Source organism: Dermacentor andersoni, chromosome 6 (assembly GCF_023375885.2).
Source record: "Dermacentor andersoni chromosome 6, qqDerAnde1_hic_scaffold, whole genome shotgun sequence".
NCBI lineage: Eukaryota > Metazoa > Arthropoda > Arachnida > Ixodida > Ixodidae > Dermacentor > Dermacentor andersoni.
Window position 1 is genome coordinate 49,247,807 of NC_092819.1, and position 21,580 is coordinate 49,269,386.

At 50.9% G+C, this 21,580-nt stretch overlaps 2 protein-coding genes across 3 annotated transcripts; both read right to left on the reverse strand.

Annotated features, from left to right (window-relative positions):
* Nucleotides 1-694: 694 nt before the first annotated feature.
* Nucleotides 695-11,824, reverse strand: LOC126522071 (uncharacterized). Of its 2 annotated transcripts, none has more exons than XM_072288517.1 (4): nt 11,530-11,824; nt 7,850-7,918; nt 5,262-5,557; nt 695-1,003 (listed from the first exon to the last, which is right to left on the reverse strand). In XM_072288517.1, exons 1-4 carry the CDS (start codon nt 11,620-11,622, stop codon nt 865-867), a joined length of 597 nt encoding a protein of 198 aa, XP_072144618.1. In that variant the 5' UTR covers nt 11,623-11,824; the 3' UTR covers nt 695-864. The 2 variants fall into 2 exon arrangements, with proteins under 2 accessions (XP_072144618.1, XP_050026815.2); XM_050170858.3 differs by lacking the exon at nt 11,530-11,824 and adding an exon at nt 10,809-11,228.
* A 936-nt stretch (nt 11,825-12,760) lies between these two features.
* LOC126521790 (uncharacterized) lies at nt 12,761-15,667 on the reverse strand. Its single transcript, XM_050170490.3, has 3 exons — nt 15,564-15,667; nt 14,043-14,333; nt 12,761-13,565 (listed from the first exon to the last, which is right to left on the reverse strand). Exons 1-3 carry the CDS (start codon nt 15,570-15,572, stop codon nt 13,044-13,046), a joined length of 822 nt encoding a protein of 273 aa, XP_050026447.2. The 5' UTR covers nt 15,573-15,667; the 3' UTR covers nt 12,761-13,043.
* Between the last annotated feature and the right edge of the window lie 5,913 nt (nt 15,668-21,580).

Sequence of the window (21,580 nt, forward strand, 5' to 3'; positions counted from 1 at the left end):
GTTGCCGTTTTGAGCCAACCGGGCGGGGGGGGGGGGGGGGGGGGGGGGGAGGCCTCGTTGCAGCCCTCTCAACTAATCAGAGCTGACAAGATGGCAACCCCACCAATGTGGCGAAATTTGACAATCCAAGATAGAACCGCGGGCATATAGTGAAGGGCAGGAGAATTTCTAGCGCGGTCTGGTTGACCACAGAGCCACAGCACATCGTTGCCAAGCGCTAGTACAGCTGTCCCCGCTATGCTAAAAGCTTGCTATAACAAGGTCAGCATTCTTTCTTTCATCACTGTTATGGAACACGTTACCTTGTGAAAAAAAGAAAGATAAAGATATAAATAAAATACATAAGCCCCGCATTCAATAATCTCATGGATATGAACATATAGGCCGGTTCCCATATAAGAACCCGTATGTTGACATATATAATATATGGTGCCATGCCCTCATATGATTATATGAACGTATGCGGATATCCCATACAAAGAACCCGCATGTGCCCACATATGATATGGCGCATGCCCCCATCTTAATATATGGAAACATGCGGTTCTTTCTTTTATTTTAGGGAGGGGGGATCCCATATACATTCACATGGGAATATTGGATATCGGGGCTCGTGGGCTCTTCCTATAGCGTAGCTTTACAACGAGGTCATTGCACCGCATAGTCTCACGTTCAAAGTTGTTTGAGCAAATGATCAGGTGTGTCTCTGGACGGCTTTTATTAAAGGCCTCTCGCACCATTCGCGTCACGACCGCGCATGCGTCCCACCGCGGACGTTGCATGCCGGCCAGCCTCTTGTCTTCACAACGCACTTCGCTCGAGTTCTCGATTCGTGGCCATACAACCGGCAGCTCGACTCGGCCATCACGCCTTGGAGAAGGGATACTTGAAGGGCTGCTGCTGCTGCTGCACCTGTCCGGCGGGATAGAAGGCGGCCTGGGCTCCGGAAGCACCCGCTGGTCGCGTGATTATGCCTCCGCCGTGAACCTTGGGGGCGGTGGACCTGCGGCAGGGGCCAGGATTAATCGCAGGAAATTGCCCAGCGAGAGGGAGAGAGAGAGAGAGAGAGAGAGAGAGAGAGAGAGAGAGAGAGAGAGAGAGAGAGAGAGAGAGAACACTGGAAACATATGGACTTTTATGGACGTGTGAATGGCTACGCGTATACCGGGTGTTTCTGCTGAGGCATTAAGCAATTTCTTGAAAAAACACTTGTAGCAAATAGCACAATTATAATCCTTGAGCTGGTTTTCTCAAACGGCGGACATTATTTACACGAACAACCGAAATGCATAATTGACTAATTAACAAAAGATCACTAAGTAAGTTTTGTAATTAGGTACTCTACAGCACATGTTGCAATTTACAAATTGTAGCCGGGATGTTCGTAAAGCGGATCATCCCACTTGGAACGAATCATCAGGATCACACCAGTTTCGAGATATTATTTCCCGAACATTGCAAATAACTGCGTAGGTGGTCCACTTACTTTTGTGCTTCAGTGCGTAAAACGGCGTTTTGTTTTAAACATGTATACGTGGAAGGACAGCTCAGTTTTACCGCAAGTTTGATGGCGTATATCTCGAAAATGTTGTCATTCACATAATTATTTTCAAGTGAATGTGCCTTGCAGTCTCAGCGGCTACAATTTGTACATTACAATGTGTGCCGTAAGACAATTATCTAAACTTAATTAGTTATTTTTTAATTAGTCGACTGCGTATTTTAATTTACCGAGCAAGTAAAGTACGCGTCTTCGAGGGGGCCAGTTCAAAGACTAGAATTCTACTATCGGCTACAGCTAAGCAATTTTGTTTAACGATTGTTTAATGTCTTCGCAGAAACCCCTGCTATATTTCAGTAGGGATGTCACATACATAGGTACAACTCTACCTGAGCATTTCGATGACGCACAATGTGTTCAGCAATCTACTGTGCGAGGTCGAGGCATCTGCATTTAGGGTTTTAACCTCGAACTTCACGCTCGCATACGCACCGACCGATTCTCGGCATGCATTAGTAAAATTGTTCACGATATCCCATAAGTACAGTCATCCAACAGGGATACGTCTGCCAAATGTGTAACACAGCATAGATTCTGCAACAAGAACACTCTGTAACCATAGCTATTTATTCTATCCAATGTATAGTTTCCCACTATGCTTGAACTTGTTCTTTACGATATATATGCGGAGCTACCGTAGAATAACGTTGCGCTGCAAACGAACAGTGATGCCCAACCGAAAGAGAATTATTGAGCTGACCCAGTCAAGTGAGGAGGCTGATGTGCTTCAAATCCCATGGTATGGCTTAACAGTTCTTTGTACCCTTTGTGGCACCCCGCACTCACCGCGGCATCTGGCTCGACGGGCCTTTATTTATTATTTTTTTGTTTCCTGGACGGCGGTGCTAAACGATCGTGCGAACGTAGCCTATTCGCAAAGAGAAACCACCTCAGCCACTATAGAGCTGCAGCTAATGCCCGTGAGACGGTATACCCGCAAAGCTCGTGACGGAAACTCACGCGCCGTATTGCATGCGGGAGACGCCGTGGCGTTATCTCGGGATCCGAAAAACAATGGCCCGCCCTAACCCACCGAAGCGGATCATAACGCGTATGAAACCGTTACCGCAGCGCCAACGGTCGCCTTGTATCGCATTTAGCTATAGTTAAGTGGACGCTGAAGAGGACTGTTAGTACATTGGCGAAGAGTTTTTGAGCCGGGGAAAAAAAAATTCAACGCTCCAATGCCAAGAATGGACGGTGGCGCCACCTTGAAGCTGCTGCTGCATTAGTTGCTTGTGACGTCATGTATTTGGAGAGCCTTCGTTCGCGACTGATTAACATTTTCGGCTATAAACAAGCATTACAATGCATCATAAGGGAACCAAGGATTCAACGTATAGCTAGTTTCGAGAACTTTCTTCCCACAGAAAAAGGCCCATACACGCGGAGACAGCTTCAAATCCGTGCCGTAACACTGACATACCAGCGCTGCTCCTTGCGCGCCAGATTGAAAAAAAAAAAAAAAAAGAACCTTCACTTTCTCCGCGAACAATCGACCCTGTTCCGCTAAATAAATTAATACAGTACCTCACTGTTATAATGTGATGTAATTTTTCTCTTTAGTGTCCCTTTAATAGTCATAACGGGAAAACGAATTCCTCGCCTAACTTTTCTTGCTGCCAGCGTTTACAGTTTTCCCGAACGCCCAACCCTACGCTTCCCAAGCTTCGCCTACCCACCACGCCAATCGCGACCGATGTAGCCTTTGACGAATACGTTGGCGACGCGAGTGTCGGCACTGTCGAAGTGTTGTCGACGGCGCCATTGGAAGACGTTGTCGAAATATCGGCACCGGACTGTGAGGCGTTCCATGTCTATGCATGTCTTTACACATACCCCATCGGGAGTGGCGCCTGGATTTTTCTGTATATGAGCGTGGAGGGGGCAGCAGATTGTTGATGGGTAGGCATTCTATCGGGTTATTTCCCTGGGAAATCTGTCCGTTCTTCCGTCCGTCTGTAACGTGTCATACGAATCGCTCCATAGTTATACATGTGGTCCCATGTGTGTGTGTGTGTGTGTGTGTGTGTGTGTGTGTGTGTGTGTGTGTGTGTGTGTGTGTGTGTGTGTGTGTGTGTGTGTGTGTGTGTGTGTGTGTGTGTGTGTGTGTGTGTGTGTGTGTGTGTGTGTGTGTGTGTGTGTGTGTGTGTGTGTGTGTGTGTGTGTGTGTGTGTGTGTGTGTGTGTGTGTGTGTGTGTGTGTGTGTGTGTGTGTGTGTGTGTGTGTGTGTGTGTGTGTGTGTGTGTGTGTGTGTGTGTGTGTGTGTGTGTGTGTGTGTGTGTGTGTGTGTGTGTGTGTGTGTGTGTGTGTGTGTGTGTGTGTGTGTGTGTGTGTGTGTGTGTGTGTGTGTGTGTGTGTGTGTGTGTGTGTGTGTGTGTGTGTGTGTGTGTGTGTGTGTGTGTGTGTGTGTGTGTGTGTGTGTGTGTGTGTGTGTGTGTGTGTGTGTGTGTGTGTGTGTGTGTGTGTGTGTGTGTGTGTGTGTGTGTGTGTGTGTGTGTGTGTGTGTGTGTGTGTGTGTGTGTGTGTGTGTGTGTGTGTGTGTGTGTGTGTGTGTGTGTGTGTGTGTGTGTGTGTGTGTGTGTGTGTGTGTGTGTGTGTGTGTGTGTGTGTGTGTGTGTGTGTGTGTGTGTGTGTGTGTGTGTGTGTGTGTGTGTGTGTGTGTGTGTGTGTGTGTGTGTGTGTGTGTGTGTGTGTGTGTGTGTGTGTGTGTGTGTGTGTGTGTGTGTGTGTGTGTGTGTGTGTGTGTGTGTGTGTGTGTGTGTGTGTGTGTGTGTGTGTGTGTGTGTGTGTGTGTGTGTGTGTGTGTGTGTGTGTGTGTGTGTGTGTGTGTGTGTGTGTGTGTGTGTGTGTGTGTGTGTGTGTGTGTGTGTGTGTATCGCACGATGAGACGCCTTTGGGTACTAAGAGACGTATATGTGCAAGATGAGCGACTGGAAAGAATGCTTACGCGCTATCTGGCAAGTCCCACAAGCGAGCTACTGCATTAATTTTCGCAATTTTCGTTTGGTGGGCGGCGGGGGGGGGGGGGGGGGGGGGGCGTGCAGGAGGGCACGCCATCATTTGGCACTTCATGTTAATGAAAGGGGCGCGATTGGAAGGGCTGGAGAAAATATTGGGGGATCACCCCCCCCACTCTCCTTCCTCCCCTTTTAGAGCCGACCGTGTATGTCGCACACACCTACGTGTGTTGTTTTGGAATGTTGCGTCCCATCTGTCCAGCCAGGTACAATTGTAGTCGCTGCAATTAACTGTAATTCTAAACGCACACTGTTCCTCCTATTTGCAGCAAACAAAACAGATCGCGCAGTGTGCGTTTCACTAATATACTGATAGCGAAGGTCGCAGGCGCACGCCGCAGGCGCATGCCTGTCCATGGCGCTCTCGACCAATTTCTAAACTAGCAGTCACCGCCAGACGTCGCATCTGTGCAGTCCAGAAGTCCAGAACTGCTCTCTCGACCACTCAAATAAAGTGTATATAACTCGGTCTGTGCACAGTTCCCCTTTTCTCCTTTCTTTTGGGTGCTGCTTCATTATTATTTTTTTTTTTTTATGTTTCGGGTGCGTCTCTGTTCACGGACTTCCCGGATTCGCGACGGGGCCGAATCCAGGAACTTCCAGCATATTGAGCCAGTCTAGCAGATTTGAGGACGGAAAAAAAAAAGAGAAAAGAAAAGAAAAGCACCAAAAGCGCTCACCTCCAGACAACGTCGGCCGGCGCCTCGTCGGCGGTGCCGTGCTCGTTGGTGTCGACCGTGGCGCGGAAGCCGTTTTCGTCGGCCACGTAGCTGACGCGGCGTCTCGAACCCTCGGCCGTGGTCAGGGTGTAGAAGCCCGTGACGCGGCCCTGCGCGTCGCCGGACTCGCTGCGCGTGCTCGAGCCGTCGGCGCCCAGCGCGTCGTACGCGAAGCTGTAGGGCGACCAGCCCAGGGGAACCGGCCCGGCGCCGGTCACCACGGGCACGAGAACGGGCTTAGGCAACGCCTGCGGAAGCTGGGCAAAGAAAAAAAAAAAAGAAAAATATGCGCGAACTTTAGTGATGTACATTTAATAAGATTTTTAACACGGTGGACATCGCAAGACGCTTGCAGACCCTCCCTCTTTTTTTCTTCTTCTCAACACGCGTACAGACACAAACACGAGACAAAGGCGCACAAATAGTCTCACTATACGGGCATCAGCTCCAGCAGAATAGTCCAGTGCCCGGGACAGTCATCCGTCATGCAGGAGGAGTGGAGCGTACACAAGTACTTTCGCGCACAAATGCACATGCAGCATCCATAATTGCACATAAACCTGACCGCAAGGGAGTATACGGACATGACCTCCTATATGTTAGAAAAAGAACACGAGGTGTTAATACGTTGAAAAAGAAAACATAGACACATTGCCTCGGTTATTTGTGTGCCGGACTGAACTTTCCCTCCCTTTACCTTTTCCTTCTTTCAATCCCTCATCCCAATTTCCTCGTGCAGTCAGAGTAGCCAACCGGACGTCCGTCTGGTTAACCTCCTTACCTTTTCTCTCTCCTTCTCTCTCTTGACCAGGTTAGACAATTTCGATGAACGTTGAAACACGGGCACACATGCATGCACAGTGGTCCATTCGAACTGCTTCTCGCCTACAGGGGGACTTAGGTTTGATAACGGTGGAGGATTGCCGTGTGTTGTGCCATTACCACAAGCCCGGATTCCGAATCTGCAAGATGCAGAATTTATCCTGCGAGCGCCCTTTGGACAAACCCGGGGCTGCGCCGAAAGGCACAGCGCCCTAATTCTCCCTTGACAAGTCAAGATGCTGAGCCGTCAGGCAGTGGTGTCCTCCGGAGAAGCATCGGCGGGCAACATGTTCAAACATGTCGCCAAGTGCCAGACAGCCCGGCGCCGTACCTCCCCTTGCCTGGAGGTCACCGCGCCCGCCAACTTTGAACGGGGTGGCCAGCGCGGTCGCTGGTTGGACCTCTCGGACGACCGTCGAGTGCTGGCTTTGTATTGGGCCGTTTGAGTGACAATGGTTTCTCGGGGATTATAAAGCCGCGAGGCGGCCGCCTGAAAAACCGGATCCGCCGACCCACCGGGAGCCAGTGCCGCTCTCGACTGGAGTGAGATGTGTCACGCGTTTTCGTCGGACGTCGCCGTGCGGGAACAGTCGCGTTTGCTGTGAGCTCTCGGCCCCAGTGCCGATCCCTTCATGTCCTGTATAATGACCTGTATATAGTGTATAAAGTCCCTTTTGTTATTCTCACCGACGCCTGACTCGGAGTCTTCGCTACCAACGCTCTGTCACGAAACGGGTGACGAGCGCTACGGGACCACCTCAAAGTCGTAATAGTGGTGGCACCGGTGCAAAGTCGTAACACGTGCCGCAGACACCGCGCGTACACTCTTAATATCGTTCCACATATAATTTCCACTAAGTGGAACATTTTACAATAAGCCGTTATATATGTTACGAGGAACTGGGATTATTACAGAGACATCACGATGTCTAGCTCGTATCTACTTAGCGCAGTACTTAAAAAATCGGGTGTAGATCTCATCTGCGATGACTATCCAAGCATGCGAATATAGTCGAGACGTGTCATATGTGAGGCGTTTACTGCAGCCGGGCTCCTCTCGCGCCTTCTTCTGGACACGCTGCGCCTTCTGGTGGCGCCGCCCTGAAGTCCGCGCATACTCAGTGGCTCAGACTACATAGGTTGGCATCAAAGAGGTTCATAGAAGAGCGGGACATATAGCCAGTGGCACATGGAACGCGTGAACAACCCACAGTTTAGACTTCGCTACCTTTGGGACATTTTTTAGACTGCACTATATCTTCAGGATCGGCGCTCACTTTTGTTGGGAAAGCTATAGATAACTAAATAACCGAGAAAAAAAAATCTGGTCTGACATTGCCAAAAGAATGCTATTCACGTTTTAAAAAAAGTAGCCCCGTGACAGCCGTGATTCTCGTGGACAGAGATCAAATGGGAAAAAAGGGAACTGTGTAGCGTGCTACATGCAGCTTTAATGGACAGGAACATACAAACAGTAGAAAAAAGACACCACAAGCACTGGCGTTTTCTTGAAATCTAATAATTATGCACCGGTAATGAAAAAAGGCCTAATAAAAATGAAAACTATGCACGGATGAAATGTGTTTTACTACATATATAATGTAAGAGAAAAGAATATGGAACCCGCAAACAATGAAGTAACGGAAAGCATATGCGACTGATAACTTGCTCTTGCGGTTAGTAATAATATTACGTAGCCACTTGTGTCGGCGTGCGGCAATACTCACGAATCGCTGCGGGAACTGCGGAAACTGGCAGCTGGCCCACTGGACAAGGCACAACGCGATGACGGCCGTCTACAAGAAACAAATATGCACAACGTTTCAAACGCCACTGCAATCATAGCGCCCTTCCGGGCTCACTCTGGGTGAATCTTTGAACTACCGTCACAGCACCTGTTGTGTGCGTGTCTGAGTGATTTTACTGGAAGAAACCAGCACGTGTTGCAATACGGGAACGTATTCCGCGACGATCACTTTCGGCGATACTATTGCCTCGGCCGTCAGGCGCGCGCTGATTGGCTGGTTGAGCAAAACCGGACGAACTGAATGGCTGGTCGAACACTACGTCACGCGAGGGCCATATAGTATTGCCGAAAGTGATCGCCACAGAATACGTCCCATGACCTTCAACAATGAACCCTCTTATCAGCAAGCACCTGGGCAATAATGTAGATTCCCGCAAAGGTGTCCACGATATACATTAATCCCCAAGCATATTTTGTGCCCAAGTTCTGTTTGGGTGGTTCGCCCTTGACTACTGCATACTTTGCAAATGTGTCCACACAACGCGAATCCCCAAATATTAAGAACTGTGTTCTTGCGTGCGAGCTCGAGGTCGCGGGTTCGGCTGTACCCACGCGTTTGCCGCATTTCAACTGAGGCGGAAAAAAAAAAAACGTTCGTTTATCGTATACATTGTGTGCGCGTTGAACTTAAGATGGTCAAATGGTTCCAGAAGGCGCGCGTCTTTCAAAGCCCTCGTTACTCTGAGACGTTCAACGCCACCGCAGCTGTCATCATCATCATCATTACCGATTGCGGTGCACTGGTTTTATCTACAGCGGTGGACATATCTGTCTTTGACGTACGCGTGGTATCGACCCGTTCGCGTTTCGTTCGTGCCTCGCCTGCTTTACTGAAGGCAAGGAAGATGTGCTGTATAAAGCACTGGGTGCGCAGTCGCAAACTATTAACACGATAAAATAGCAATGAAGTGGATTGGTTAAGCTGGATTGGTAAATTATACTCTTACGGGAAAACGAAAAAAAAGCAATGTCTTGCCGTGAGTGGAAGCTCTCAAAGACAGAAAAGACGCAAATGCAAAAAAAAAAAGAAAAAGGAACATGTGGCGTCGCCACGTTCAAGTTCCCGTACTACCGGCCCGTGAGGTCATGAACAGTGACAGAGCGTAATGAAGACTGGTTGCATCATTTATCGATAAACAAGAATGACAGTCCGTTCTAAAGTAGCCATTGCATACGTTTTGCATGCTTAGCAATTTTTCATAACCATTTTTTTTGTCTATCTTGGACGTAAAACGGCTCGAATACGCGTAACTACGGGTCCATTCGATTCACCCTGCTTTTCGTGAACCAGTTTTTGCCAGTTCGATCAGTACCGGTTCATGCTCGTGCAGAACCGGCGCTGCACATGCTGCACGAACGTTGCACTATACCCTTTTGAAGAGTGCAGGGAATGCTGTGAACTGGTGCTGCACGAAGGGCGTGCACTGAGTAAAACGAATAGCGTAGTGCAGCAGCTCGTTCAGGAAGTGCAGGCGAATCGAATGGACCTTACACTGAACTTCGTCACGTCCCGCTGACGAGGTTGCGGTGCGGTATTCGAGTAGGGGAAATCTCGGTCTTCACTTTCTCTTGCAGTGATCAATATTTTTGCGGCTAAATATATGCAATGGGTTCCTAAAAGAATTCTTAACCAGTCTGGCGTGACATTGTGTTGCCCTTCGGTGTCTGTTTAAGCTGTCTGATCGGTACAGTTGCTGACGTTGAACAGACCTGGCCCAATTTTTCTTCGCCATTTGACCTTTGGAGTTAGCAGAGCGACTTCGCGCAATATTCGTGATAGTTGAATTTTCAGTTCAATGTGTTTACGCCCGTTATCGAACGTATCGAGCACACGAAATTTTTGCAACTCTGCTTTCCTTGCAAACTTGTAGACAAAAACTGCGTTCCATATTTTCCTTACCTTAATTGCTTTAATTAATTTCAACATTGCTTTGACGTTCACTTCAAGTAAACAAAGCAAACACAAACAAACGAACAAGATAATTCGTGCATAACTTCCTATCTTGTCAATGAAATGGTTAAGATACGAGGTTACAGGTGCCACTGGGGATCCAGGAGGAAGCCCTGGGGACCCAAGCCAACCCTCCGCCCAAGACATAAGGACTAATTCCCGCATTTTAGCGTGGGATAACTGGCTGGGTTGAGACAAAAGAAGCGAGACGTTAGAAGACAAATAGTCATTAATCCGCGCAAGCTACTCTAACCACTGCATCTGAAAGTATTTAGCCTACTTATTCAGATATCTTGACACACCCTTAACGCAGAACCTAACCGAAAGAAGCGTTATCACTAATCAACTGGGGCTGAATTCACAAAAGTTTTCGTTCGTATGTGTCGTTCTTTGCTACTAGGTCGGCCGCTTTTGCTAATTGGCTAGAAAATTCTCTTACGAAAAATTATATCATAAAAGCTTTTTTATAATACGCGCCATGAAGCCTTGCTATGAAGGTTCATGTTCTTCATGGACTTTCTACTTTGCCAAAATCACCTGCACATGAACTAATACATATATGCCTTCTAAACCTGGTACAGCGCAACATAGAAAGGAAGAAACAAGCCGAGCCGGCTTGTTTCTATGTTGCGCTGTGCCAGTTTTAGAATACAATACCAACTCGCCCAATCCTCAACCCTAGTGAACATATATGCCTGTTGTTTTCGTTATCGCGCAGCACTTTCGGTAAGCACACCACTCCGTCTTCACAGACCACCACCATGACTCGACGGCTTACGCTGCCTCAAAAGCGGATGAATATATTACAACAAAACGAAGCGACAGCAGGGTGGGACGTCTCACAAGCGAAACCGACGACGACACCGACGATATCCGAGGTCCTTAAAGTTGGCATCGACGACACCTTTTCCGCCGCTGCGGAACTCACCTTTATCATGATTCGCTTGTTCCCTTTACGCCAAGCACACGTAAGACGGGTATGCACCAAACCGCGACGTGCCGATCCAAAGCTGCGTACTGCGGAACGTGGATCCCTCTGCTGGACTTATATAGGAGGTGCATCGCCGAGTCTGGTGAGGGGGCCGACTCCGGAAAGGCAGCGTACGACGCTCCGACGCGATGAGGGAATGCTAGGGCGGAAGACATGGCGGCGCCTGCTTTGGCGGTCCTCGCCGAAACAACAGAGAACACGGGGAAAAAAAAGAGCCGCCTCGCAGCGCGTTCTCGGTTCTAGTGGGAGAGACGCCACTCCTACGCCCTTTGGCGGCCGATGTCACGACGCCGGGATCGAAAAAAAGAAGCAGCAGAAGAGGAGGAAGAAAAGAATAAAGATAAACCGTTGCACCGACGCGCACACACACACACACACTCACAACATGCGTGTACAGGCCTGTATACGCACACACAGACACGATCACACACACGCGCGCGCCAAGAAGCGCGAGCGTTTCTCGCACGCGGTTGAGATGCGCGGGTAGTTGACAACCAAACAAACAGCAGATAACACTGGCGGCAGCGAAAGACACACATTGTTCACGGCCCGCTACTCAGACACGGAGGAGTTTGCAGCGGGCGTACGGATAGGGTGTGTGCGCGTGCGTGCGTCTGTGCATGTCTGTCTGTGGTTCGCGCGTTCGTGAGCAAGCTACCTTCGCTTTCATCCCTTTTGTAGCCCATCCTCGAGGCATTGCGCAGGTCCGCGGCAGTGATGCTCCTCTGGCTCTGCTCTCCGGTACACACATTCTTGCCCAGAATGACGAGCTGTCCACAGGGCAGGAGCAGCAGCAGCAGCAGCAAGCAGCGTCGTCGCAGTACCTGACCGAGTTCGCGCGCTCCGGTGACGCAGCGTCCTTGAGATTCCCGCGTAGGGTTGTGCTCGCTCGAACAGTCTTGGCTTGTGATGTTACACAGTCGGTCTTGTCTTACTCCCTGCATTCAGAAGTGCATCTTAACTTGAAGCCTATATATGCTTGACTTAATCTAAATGACGCCTGTCGTGGACGCGCCGAATGAAACGCAATGTACGTTCGTACCAGACGTCATTTGAAACATGTCGAGCGTGGGCTTCAAGTTAAGATGTAGTATCTCTGAATACGGGGTTTTAGAACGGCGTCGCGAAGCCGCGGAAAGCTGCTCGTGCATGCTTGTTCCTGGCGCCTGGAATGGCAGGTACCGAAACCATATTATTTACGGCTGTACAGCGTATAGGCTGGCTACTTTCGTCCTGTCATTCAGTGTACATTTTGTAAACAGCAGCCCGTTCTTCCGAGCACGTGCTTGCGCTGAAGATTTGACAATTTACAGTATAACAACGTTTGCAGCTCTCGGAATTTGAATGTTCACGATTCGATATCTGGCTAGACCAGTATAGTTGAAGAATTTGCTTTGCTCTATACTCTGCAGCGAATTTCGCCATAGCAGAATCTCGTACGTGAAGTTATCGAAAAGTGAAGTATACTCGTGCGATATATTGCGATATGGATAAAGCCGACACCTGGCGGCATACGCTCGCGCTTCAACTTTCTGCGGATGCCTGCTCAGACTCCCTCGCAAGAGTAATTTTCGAACGCTTTTGAATTTTCCTGCTCACCCGGTAATCTATGCCACTATGTCACGACGAATACTGCTGGGGACAACCTTTGGCGAAATATCCCAGTCCGCGGGGGCATGGCTGAAGCCCGGCTTACGCTTCTCGTAAGTTTTTCACTCCTACTACTCAGGGGTAGGCACTGATAATTTTTTAAGAGACATAATTCAATTTGGGACGATATATGTACTGCATTCGATCCCTGTCATCACCAATACACCAAAAGGGGCTGCATGTGTGTGTCATGCGAGCGATCAGCGCTCGGCGAAGGCTCCAAAACGAAAGGCAAGCAGTTTTCACTTTCAACACTGGAAGTTCGTTTATTTCCCAAAGACAGTGAAAAGGAGAGGACCACACCGCGTTTGTCCCTACACCTCGAGCTGCAGCACCCCAGAAGCGGATGTCTTCGGAAGTCCAGACAGCGGTTTCAACGAACACACGACAGAGCACCGACACCTGTACAGGAAACGGAGGTGGGGGGAGAGGACTCGTCCAAAAGGGGGCGCACTCTCGTGCTAGTGCTTCGAGTCCCGCACAAAGGACGACGAAGACGTGTAGACGGGCCTTCTTTCATCGTCACTGCCAGCCGTGGCCGTGCTTTCCGTGTCCTCCGACGCCGCGGAAGACGCCGGCTCCGCCGTACAGTCCTCCGCCGACACCGTAGCCACCGCCGACACCGCCGACGACGCCGAGGCCTCCGTAGCCGCCGCCGTACCCGCCGTACCCGCCTCCGTACACTCCGCCGTAGCCGGCTCCTCCGAATCCGCGGGCCCTGTAGCCACCTCCGGCTCCTCCGACGGGGCCGTACTTGGACGCCAGCACGGAGGCGTGCGGCTGGGAAGACGTGAGGGCCACGTCGGCGGGGCTCTCGTTCTGGGTGCCGGGCTCGTTGGTGTCCACGCTGGCACGGAAGCCAGCGGCGTCGGCGGCGTACTTGACCGTCCTCTGGCCGCCTTCGGCCGTGCTGATGGTGTAGACGCCCTGGACGGTGCCACTGCCGTCGGCGACCTCCTGGCGGGAGCTAGTACCATCGGGGCCCTGGGCTACGTAGCCGAAGTTGTACGGCTTGGGCGTCTCGTCCGCGTACGACCTGTAGCCCTGCGGAGGCAATGAAAAAAAAAAAAAAAAACACTAGTCAGAAATACACTCCGTGTAACTCCGTGGAAGAAGACTAACCGGTGGCTTAGAAACGATATATAGTTTTTTTTCCCTTCTGGACGCTTACTGTGCGTGTGAGCCATGCATATGGCCATCGATGGTAATACAACAAAAAATCAGGGCTAGACTTTCTAATGTGACTCTAATCACAACGGCCTTTTTTGTTTCCTCTACATTGCTTTTTTTTTTGCTATGGCGGACTGCAGAGACAAAGCGATATACTCTGCTCTTGGTGACCTCTGTACTTTTAGACTCTCTTTTTCTTCTTTCTTTTTTTTTCTTCTTCTTTCCGCCTTTCTATCGAAGGTCATCTCATTTTCTGACCTGCGGCGCCGAAGGGGACACGCGTCCACAGCTTGCCCATCACACACATGCGGGCATGTTCTGACGTCACTTTTCCTTCTGAAGTCCACTTACTCCGCCTCCGTAGTATCCACGGCCGCCGCCTCCGTAGTAGCCGCCTCCGAGACCCCCGACGCCTACGAGTCCACCTCCGACGAGGCCACCGTAGCCGCCCCTGTAGCCACCACCATGGCCGCCGTATCCGCCTCTGTATGCTCCACCGTAGGCGCCAGCTCCGAGTCCAACGCCGAGTCCAGCGCCTCCGAGTCCAGCGCCGCCGATGCCGGCCAGCCCGACGCCACCGAAACCACCGCGAATGGTGCCGGCGTGGGCCAGAACGACGAAGCAGAGGGCGGAGATCGCTACCTGCGATTCGTGGGTAACCCTTCCTCACTGACAAATCATTTTTAATGTACCGGATGACTAGGTTAGCAGTCGGAGTAAATAATAATTGATTGCTTGGTTCCTATTGATGACATTCGATATGTTGATAGTGGAACTGTTTGAACGTTCACTGTTTCAATTATAGATGGGATGGTTGAGCCCTTCAATCTCTGGAGTAAAAGTGAGATAGTCCTGCTTGCGTCACCAAACATTTTACTGACTGTTGCCGAGTGTGTAATTAATGTTAACGCGCAGTACATCGATCGTGTTAAAGCTGCCTTTTTTTTTTCAATTTTTAGGAATAATTCCTGATATTTACTCATGGCACCTAGCCATCCGCCGCTAATGTGCAGTCTGGGAAGCCTGCATCGAAAACTGGCACAACGTTTCTTGAGGTATCACTCTACTGTTGGGCTCGCTGACACGCTACTCATTCGTGCCACGACTGTGGGTGGAGGCGTGTAAAAGATGCTTCAAATTACCAGTTGATCTGCGCAGTATACATCGCACAGCTAACTGCTATACGTTGCATGTATACCAGAGAAGCTCCACTTACGTTGCGGCAGCCACGAGGCTTTGCACTTTTGCAGCAGTGCTGCTTTTCCTAACCGCCCCGAAACTAACGCTCTGACTAGCTCTGCAGTATACTGCAGAGCTCCTATACTTTCAGTTACCACTTGTGCTTATCAGTGGACATAGCTTCCTTCTAATCTTTGCTGACCATCATTAAAGTTGGGAATGTCGCCGCCTCGGGTTCTGCTATAACATTGTCCCTGCTTATAAAAAGTTCGAGCGCGTGTTACACTGCAGTTATAAGACAATTGTCGTCTATCCGTGGCCCAGCTAGCTTCTTCGTGCTTGAGGTGGAGCGAATACACAAGGCCTTTCGTTCGCAAGTGCTATTGCCAATGCAATTGCCAATGCAAGTGCTATTTGCCAATGGTCAGCCACATTCGCCAACGTGCATCAGCATTGGCTGGAATGTTACCTTACCAACGAGCCTAGGGTTAAAAGCTTTTCGTGAAGACACGGGACGTGCTTCGAACTACGCTGCACAAATGGTTACCGTACAAATAAGATCTCGCGATAGAGTTTTCGCGATAACGCTGCTCGCAAAAAAGGCGTGCCCGACTCGAGGAGGCGCACGATAGTCCTGGTATTTCGTCGCGTCTCCAAAGTACGGGCCGCCCCATGCGAGATCGAACGACTCACCTTCCACATGGCTTCGAGATGCTGCTTCTACTGCTGCTGGGAGCTTCGGTGCTACTGCGGCTGCTGCTGCTGCTGTGATGAGATCGCTTGTGTCCAGACCGACGGCCGGCAGCTCTTTTATACGGTCCGCGCCGGTGAGACCACACGCCGCTTGGCCGGGATGCATGCAAAAGCGGCGAGACGGTCCAGATGCACTGTGATCACTCCCTTTCTGCTTGCCTTTTTAATTCCTTTCATTTCCGGCCTGCCTCCGCCCCGTCGCCGCACTGCCGCCCCGTCGCCGCACTGCCGCCCCGCTGTCACTTGTCCCGCGTAATGGGACCAGGCTTGGGCAAGGGCGAGTCTGTCAGGAGAGACGCCTCTCACGCTGTCCTGGAATCATATCGTTCATCGAACACGCTCGCTGGTCATCGATACTTTCAACGCCGCTTTCGAAGAACGCGAAATGGGGACTGCATGCGCCGATCTAAAGCGGTCAGAGGCGTCTCGGTGCTTGCTGGCGAAGGTGGTGGGACCTGTGGTTCTCCTCTTCGCCGACGGCGAAGTCCTTATCGCCCGAGGAGCTTTGCAGGCAGAAGCCAATGATACATTGTGGCGTTGGTGGACTGCAGCGACGCGCTGTTGCAGCATCTTGAGTGTGGACTTCTCCATGGGCATCTTTAGCAGGCGAGCGCACTGGCGCTTTCGAGGTGCCGCTGTAACTTTCACCGCCAGCGTTTGCGCTACGCCTCTTCTTACCCAGGACCACGGTGCTCGGGATTTAGCAATGACCACCGAAGTGCAGGAGTCGTACGCTTACTCCGGACAACTGCTGGTAACGGGCAAGTTATTCAGCCCACGACGGCTGCGGCATCTGTGGATGTGTAATGTGCCGTGATATGCAGATTGTGGCACCGGTCGCTTAAAAAATTGGTGCTTTTCTCGTATATACAGACATTTACAAAAAAATGAAGTGAATTATTTTCTATTTCTTTCTTCCTGGTCTAAGCTTCGGGTCAGTAAATGTTCCTTATCTATCCGGGGATTTTAGTAACGGCTTCCAATTTCCCATAACTGGTCTCCGATTGCGCTCTTGTTTTGAGCAGGGGAATGCCATGGCTACGACGAGCTATACACTCATGCCCGACAAACTGCCCTTCTGATTTCACGCTTTGTAACTGTTTGTGCGTGATTGTGTTCTGACAGCGCCAGCGCAAAGCCACCGCTCTGGCAGATATTGCGGAGACGTGCACGGTTATAGTGCAGTCGATCAACAGCCGGTAAGCCTTTGATACGGAACCCGTTATTTAGGACAAACGAACAGGGACTGCCGCTTGCCGACACTCCTGGTTGGTCCTCTAAGTAAAGTAAGGGACTGGTATCGCGCAAGTGTGCCGATGGTGTTAGAGATTCGTATTCTCCGTTGATCACTGCCTGGTTTATATAATTTTGCTTTTACCATGGCGTGATTTTCGCGCTGCGTACGCATCCACTCAAGCGCCGAGCATTCTTTCAGTGCACTGGTGAACTGCACGCGACACGAAGAGTGCACTGATGAGACGGCCACGTCAACTCGTTCGTACGATCTGAACCTCGTTCCACTTACTCAATGAAACTCAAGGCGAACGATAATAAGAGCGATGTACAGTAGCATTGGCCGAAAGCTCGACTCACTAAGCGAAACCTAGCTACGCAGAACGAATCAAACGAGAGTGTCATCGACTTCCGCTGGTTCAATCAATCAAGCCGTGTGCTCTGACGCGGCGATGATGCCCGAAAGGGATCTCTCGAGAATATACCACCTTTGCGTGTAACAGCGGTCGCAATGAGACGTTTTACTGCGTCGTTTGCGCGCTCGCACTACGCTCCGCTCGCGACGAGACGCAGGCCGAAGCGGCCCTACGGGCGGCGTGACCTGTCTTCGGAGCCGTCCGACGTTGTACGTCGCGAGCGCGTCGGGCCGGCGCGGCGTGGTCTCCTTCGGAAGCCGCTGTCGCGCTGTCGCGTGGCCGTGTCTTCGACGGATCGCCTCCCCCCCCCCTTCGATCGCGCTGCGGGGGGACGTGGGAAACGTCGTTCCGGTATAGCGAAGGCCTAGCACGAACATTGCCTCACCCCTCGCCGACAGAGTGCGTAGTGAGACGCGTGTATATAGCGAAGAATACAAACACGGTGCGCCCACGGATTAAGACGATGACATCAGAATCGCGTCGTGACGCGGCAGGTTTTGGACGGAGGCGGAGTGGTGCTGTGCCGCTATGCAGCCGCTGCTGGTTTCCCTAATGTATTCAGCATGCGATCGGTGATCGTGTGCGCTGCTTGCATTGGGGAGGAGGAGGGGGGGGGGGGGCAGACACGAATGCGCAATGGGATCGGATTAAAAAAAACGCGAACACTTTTTTTGAACGAGCGAATTTGAATGTTCCGGAGGTGGCACTGTGAGGGGCCCCATCACGACTCGCCGCCGAGCGCGTAGCTCCGCGTCAAGAACAAAAGCATTGCCCTTCGCGCTCGCCCCAGCTAACGTGTGCACTTTTTCAAGTCCATTTTCCAAGTCCAAGTCCATTTCCAAGTCCACTTTTCCAAGTCCAAGTCCAAGGTAGGCCAAAAGGAAAGCACACGCGTTTGAGCGCACCTGGATCATCTTCGAGTACTTCTCAGCGCTCGACGTCGATTCGGAGAAGCACGATGACTAAATGCTAATAACACGCGCCCCACAGGGCCCTCTTCACTTTTTCAAACAGCATATATTTCTCTGTTTAAACCACGGTTGTCCAGTTTCCACCGAAGGTTCCGAGTCGCGACACATTGCTTGGACTTGGTTTCACGAAGTTCCGGCGACTGACGATTGCCGCCGAGATTGCAACTCGCGGTAGCCGCAATACGCATATACAGATCTGCCTCGCGACAATGTATGAAGAGCGCTTTCAACCAAGGGCGCGCTGCCACAGACAAAGTGGGAGGGCGCGCCCGTCGCGGTAGCTTCGTGACTATGTCATTGCGCTGCGGAGCTCGAAGTCGCGGGTTCGATCCCTGCCGCGATCCCGGCCGCGGCTGCCGCATTTCAGTAGGGGGCACAATGCAAAAGAATGCTCGTGTACTTAGATTTATGTGCACGAAATAAAGCCGGAGTCTCCGTTACGGCGTTCCTCATAATCAGACCGTAAGGCTGCGCGAATATTCGAAACCTTCGAACTAAGGAATTGAATATTCGATTAGGTCCTCAAATCTTATAGTCACTATTTGATTAGGTCAAGCGAATCGAATAGTCCCCGCTCGAAAATCCGAATGGTTTTTTAAATAGTTCTTTATAGACTCTACACGAGCAGGCATGGTATTGTTGGAAAATTGCGATAGATTTCATCCCATATATAGTGGAAATACCGTATGCTAGGGCAGGCTGGATCGCTCAGACAGGGATACTTTTCAGGCTAAACACGATCACTCGCAATAAGAATGCTGTTTGCTGTGCGATGTATGCTAAATGCAGAACGATGGTACGTACGACCGTCGGTCATTGCGACGACGAAGATGGATCGACGACGGTGGCAACACGACATGTCGTCGACTGACATGCCAAGGCAGCGAACAGACGTAGAATACCGTCAACGACCACTGTGCTGAAAGCCGCCGTGTGAACGACTGCTGCGAAGCACACCAACTATGGCCGCTCGAGCGTTGTGTATATAACGTGGCCGCATCGAAGCCTTGCCGTCAACCGAGTTTCTATGCGGAAAGCTGTCGCAGCGGAGGTTGCCATCGTCTGAAGAACAGTTTTGCCTTCGTAATGTGCACAACGTCGTCTTCGTGCGCAACAACATTTTGCCTCGCTGCTGGCACCTCCTAAATGCGTTCACGTCAGATATATATACTCCGAGATTCTGCGTCGATCGAGCAACACCAGACGCCGCAAGAACAGCATCAAGCGCGGAAGTTGCGCGATAGACAGCTCAGTGGTTCCATGTGAGCGTATAAGTCTGCGAGTCTGATCGAGCCGACGTAAAGCTCAATGGGTATGAGTGAGCTTCACCGAGTGCAAGTGGGCGTGTGTAAGTCTGAGCTAGCGTACGTCGAAAAGAATTTGTATGGGCATCAATCGATGGTTCTCAGTTAGTCGATAGGGAGTAGTGCGAGTGGGTATGAGGTCCGAATTGGAGTGAGTTGAAGAGATTAGCCTGACCTTCGTACTCTAGAACGTTCCTCCACTGGAAATTCCACCTCGAGAGAATGATGATGATAATGATTTCTGATGGCATCCGCTTTGAAATGTTGCAGTGACAAATAGCCACGTTAATTGCCTGCTTGAACTTGTCAGGCTAGTGCTCAACTAGTGCGCTCTCTCTTCCCTTCTTTCCTTTCGCCTCTTTATTCCCCATCTCCCAGAGCCTATACCAGTAACGACCCCGGCTTCATCTCTTCCTTGCTTTTCTTCCACCAATACCCCAAACGAACGGGGTGTAGTAGGCTCATAATCAGTATAATAGGCTACTCTACACCGAACCGAACCTGCCTCTTCGTTCGTAAGATTTGGGCATACTCGACCGGCTTATACGTAAGGCGTATACAGCCAGGCGCTAAGGCTCTCACTCGGAGAGGCGACACTCCGTCTGGAAGCACTCGGCGTGCGCAACACAGCTCGAGGGATCATCGACGCCCACCTTGTAAACCGAAGAGAACACCTTCAACGCTCTGTAGTTGGGCGTTGCTTTTACCAAAGCCTATGCGTTCCGCGTACGGATGGACGACACCGCAACCTGTGACCACTGCGGCCATGAAGAATCGATTGGCCATATTTTGTGCGCCTGCCCGCAGTGCAGTCCACAGAGGGACTCCCTTCGCCACGAACTCGACCGGCTGGACGACCGACCACTATCGGGAGAAGGAATTCTACGCAATCGACAGGACCTAACGTCACAGAAGGCCGGGCAAGCGCTACTGCGCTTCTTGCTATCTACCGGCCTTTGTGAACGTCTCTAACCGGAACGCCCCTTATGTGTGTTTCTATGTGATTGTGTGCTTTTTTCTTTTCTTTTTTGACCTTTTCGTCTTTATCCTCTTTCTAACCCCTATATCCCAACCCCAGTGTAGGGTAGCAAACAGGAGACTGATATCTGGTTAACCTCCCTGCCTTTCAACTTCATCTCTCTCTCTCTCTCTCTCTCTCTCTCTCTTTATTCAACGCTCTATGCACCACCGGCAGCTAAGTCCTCAGGCCACTCGGACACCCTCACGCTTGACTCAAGCCCCCATGCAAATCACCACCTATTTTCGAGATCAACTGTGTGTTTCACCTATACCCAGGGATATGCACCCCGTTCGCCACGTTGCACGACGCCATGCCAGAGCAATGGCCCTCGCCCGACAGTACGGGAACCATCCTAACACCTTCTACGTGGAGACTGCCTGCATCCACCTCCTCGCAGCGCACGCCGTTAGCGTCGTCGATAATCAAGGCTGTGAAGTCATTGCCGCCGCCACTTGATAAACCACCACCACGAAAGCAGAGGCGGTTGCCATTGCGTCGGCCGTAATTGCCCACCTGTAATGAGGCGGCGCCGCCCCCATCGGGCCATATGGTCTCACGTCGCCTGCAAACAAGCACCTGTTCTCATCTCATTCTGTATATTGCATTACATCCCACTGTCTACCCTTACAAATGTCCGCACTGCAATGAGTGCGCCTCCTTATACCACACGCTAACCCCCTTCCTGATCCTATCCAATGTTCGAGCTTGCGAGATCAACTACTGCTAGTGGAGCGGGTGGTGACTGCGGCTGGAATTACGGGCTGAGGAGTCTACTCGCCGGCAGGTGAAGAAGCAAGACCAGTGTTGTGGATACGATCCCTTGCCCTTTAAGGCTTTAATAAAGTTTCATACTACTGCTACTACTAGAAATGTGTCTTGCTTATCCCGACCACTGAAGAGTTAACGATCCATCACCTTTAAATCTCAGCGCTTCTGGAAGGTGCGCGCTCGCTACGGCTCTGGCTGAGTGAATATATTGGCATTCCATAAGTACGTGCTGAGTAGCTTCCGT

Excerpts from the sequence above, each read along its gene's own strand:
- LOC126522071 (XM_072288517.1), bottom strand. The coding sequence starts at position 11,622 with ATGTGTGTACCGGAGAGCAGAGCCAGAGGAGCATCACTGCCGCGGACC. Across the intron at positions 5,558-7,849 it reads CGCAGTTCCCGCAGCGATTC|CTTCCGCAGGCGTTGCCTAA; the intron begins GTGAGTATTGCC and ends TTCTTTGCCCAG. Across the intron at positions 1,004-5,261 it reads CCGGCCGACGTTGTCTGGAG|GTCCACCGCCCCCAAGGTTC; the intron begins GTGAGCGCTTTT and ends CCCCTGCCGCAG.
- LOC126521790 (XM_050170490.3), bottom strand. Across the intron at positions 13,566-14,042 it reads GTGGATACTACGGAGGCGGA|GGCTACAGGTCGTACGCGGA; the intron begins GTAAGTGGACTT and ends TTGCCTCCGCAG.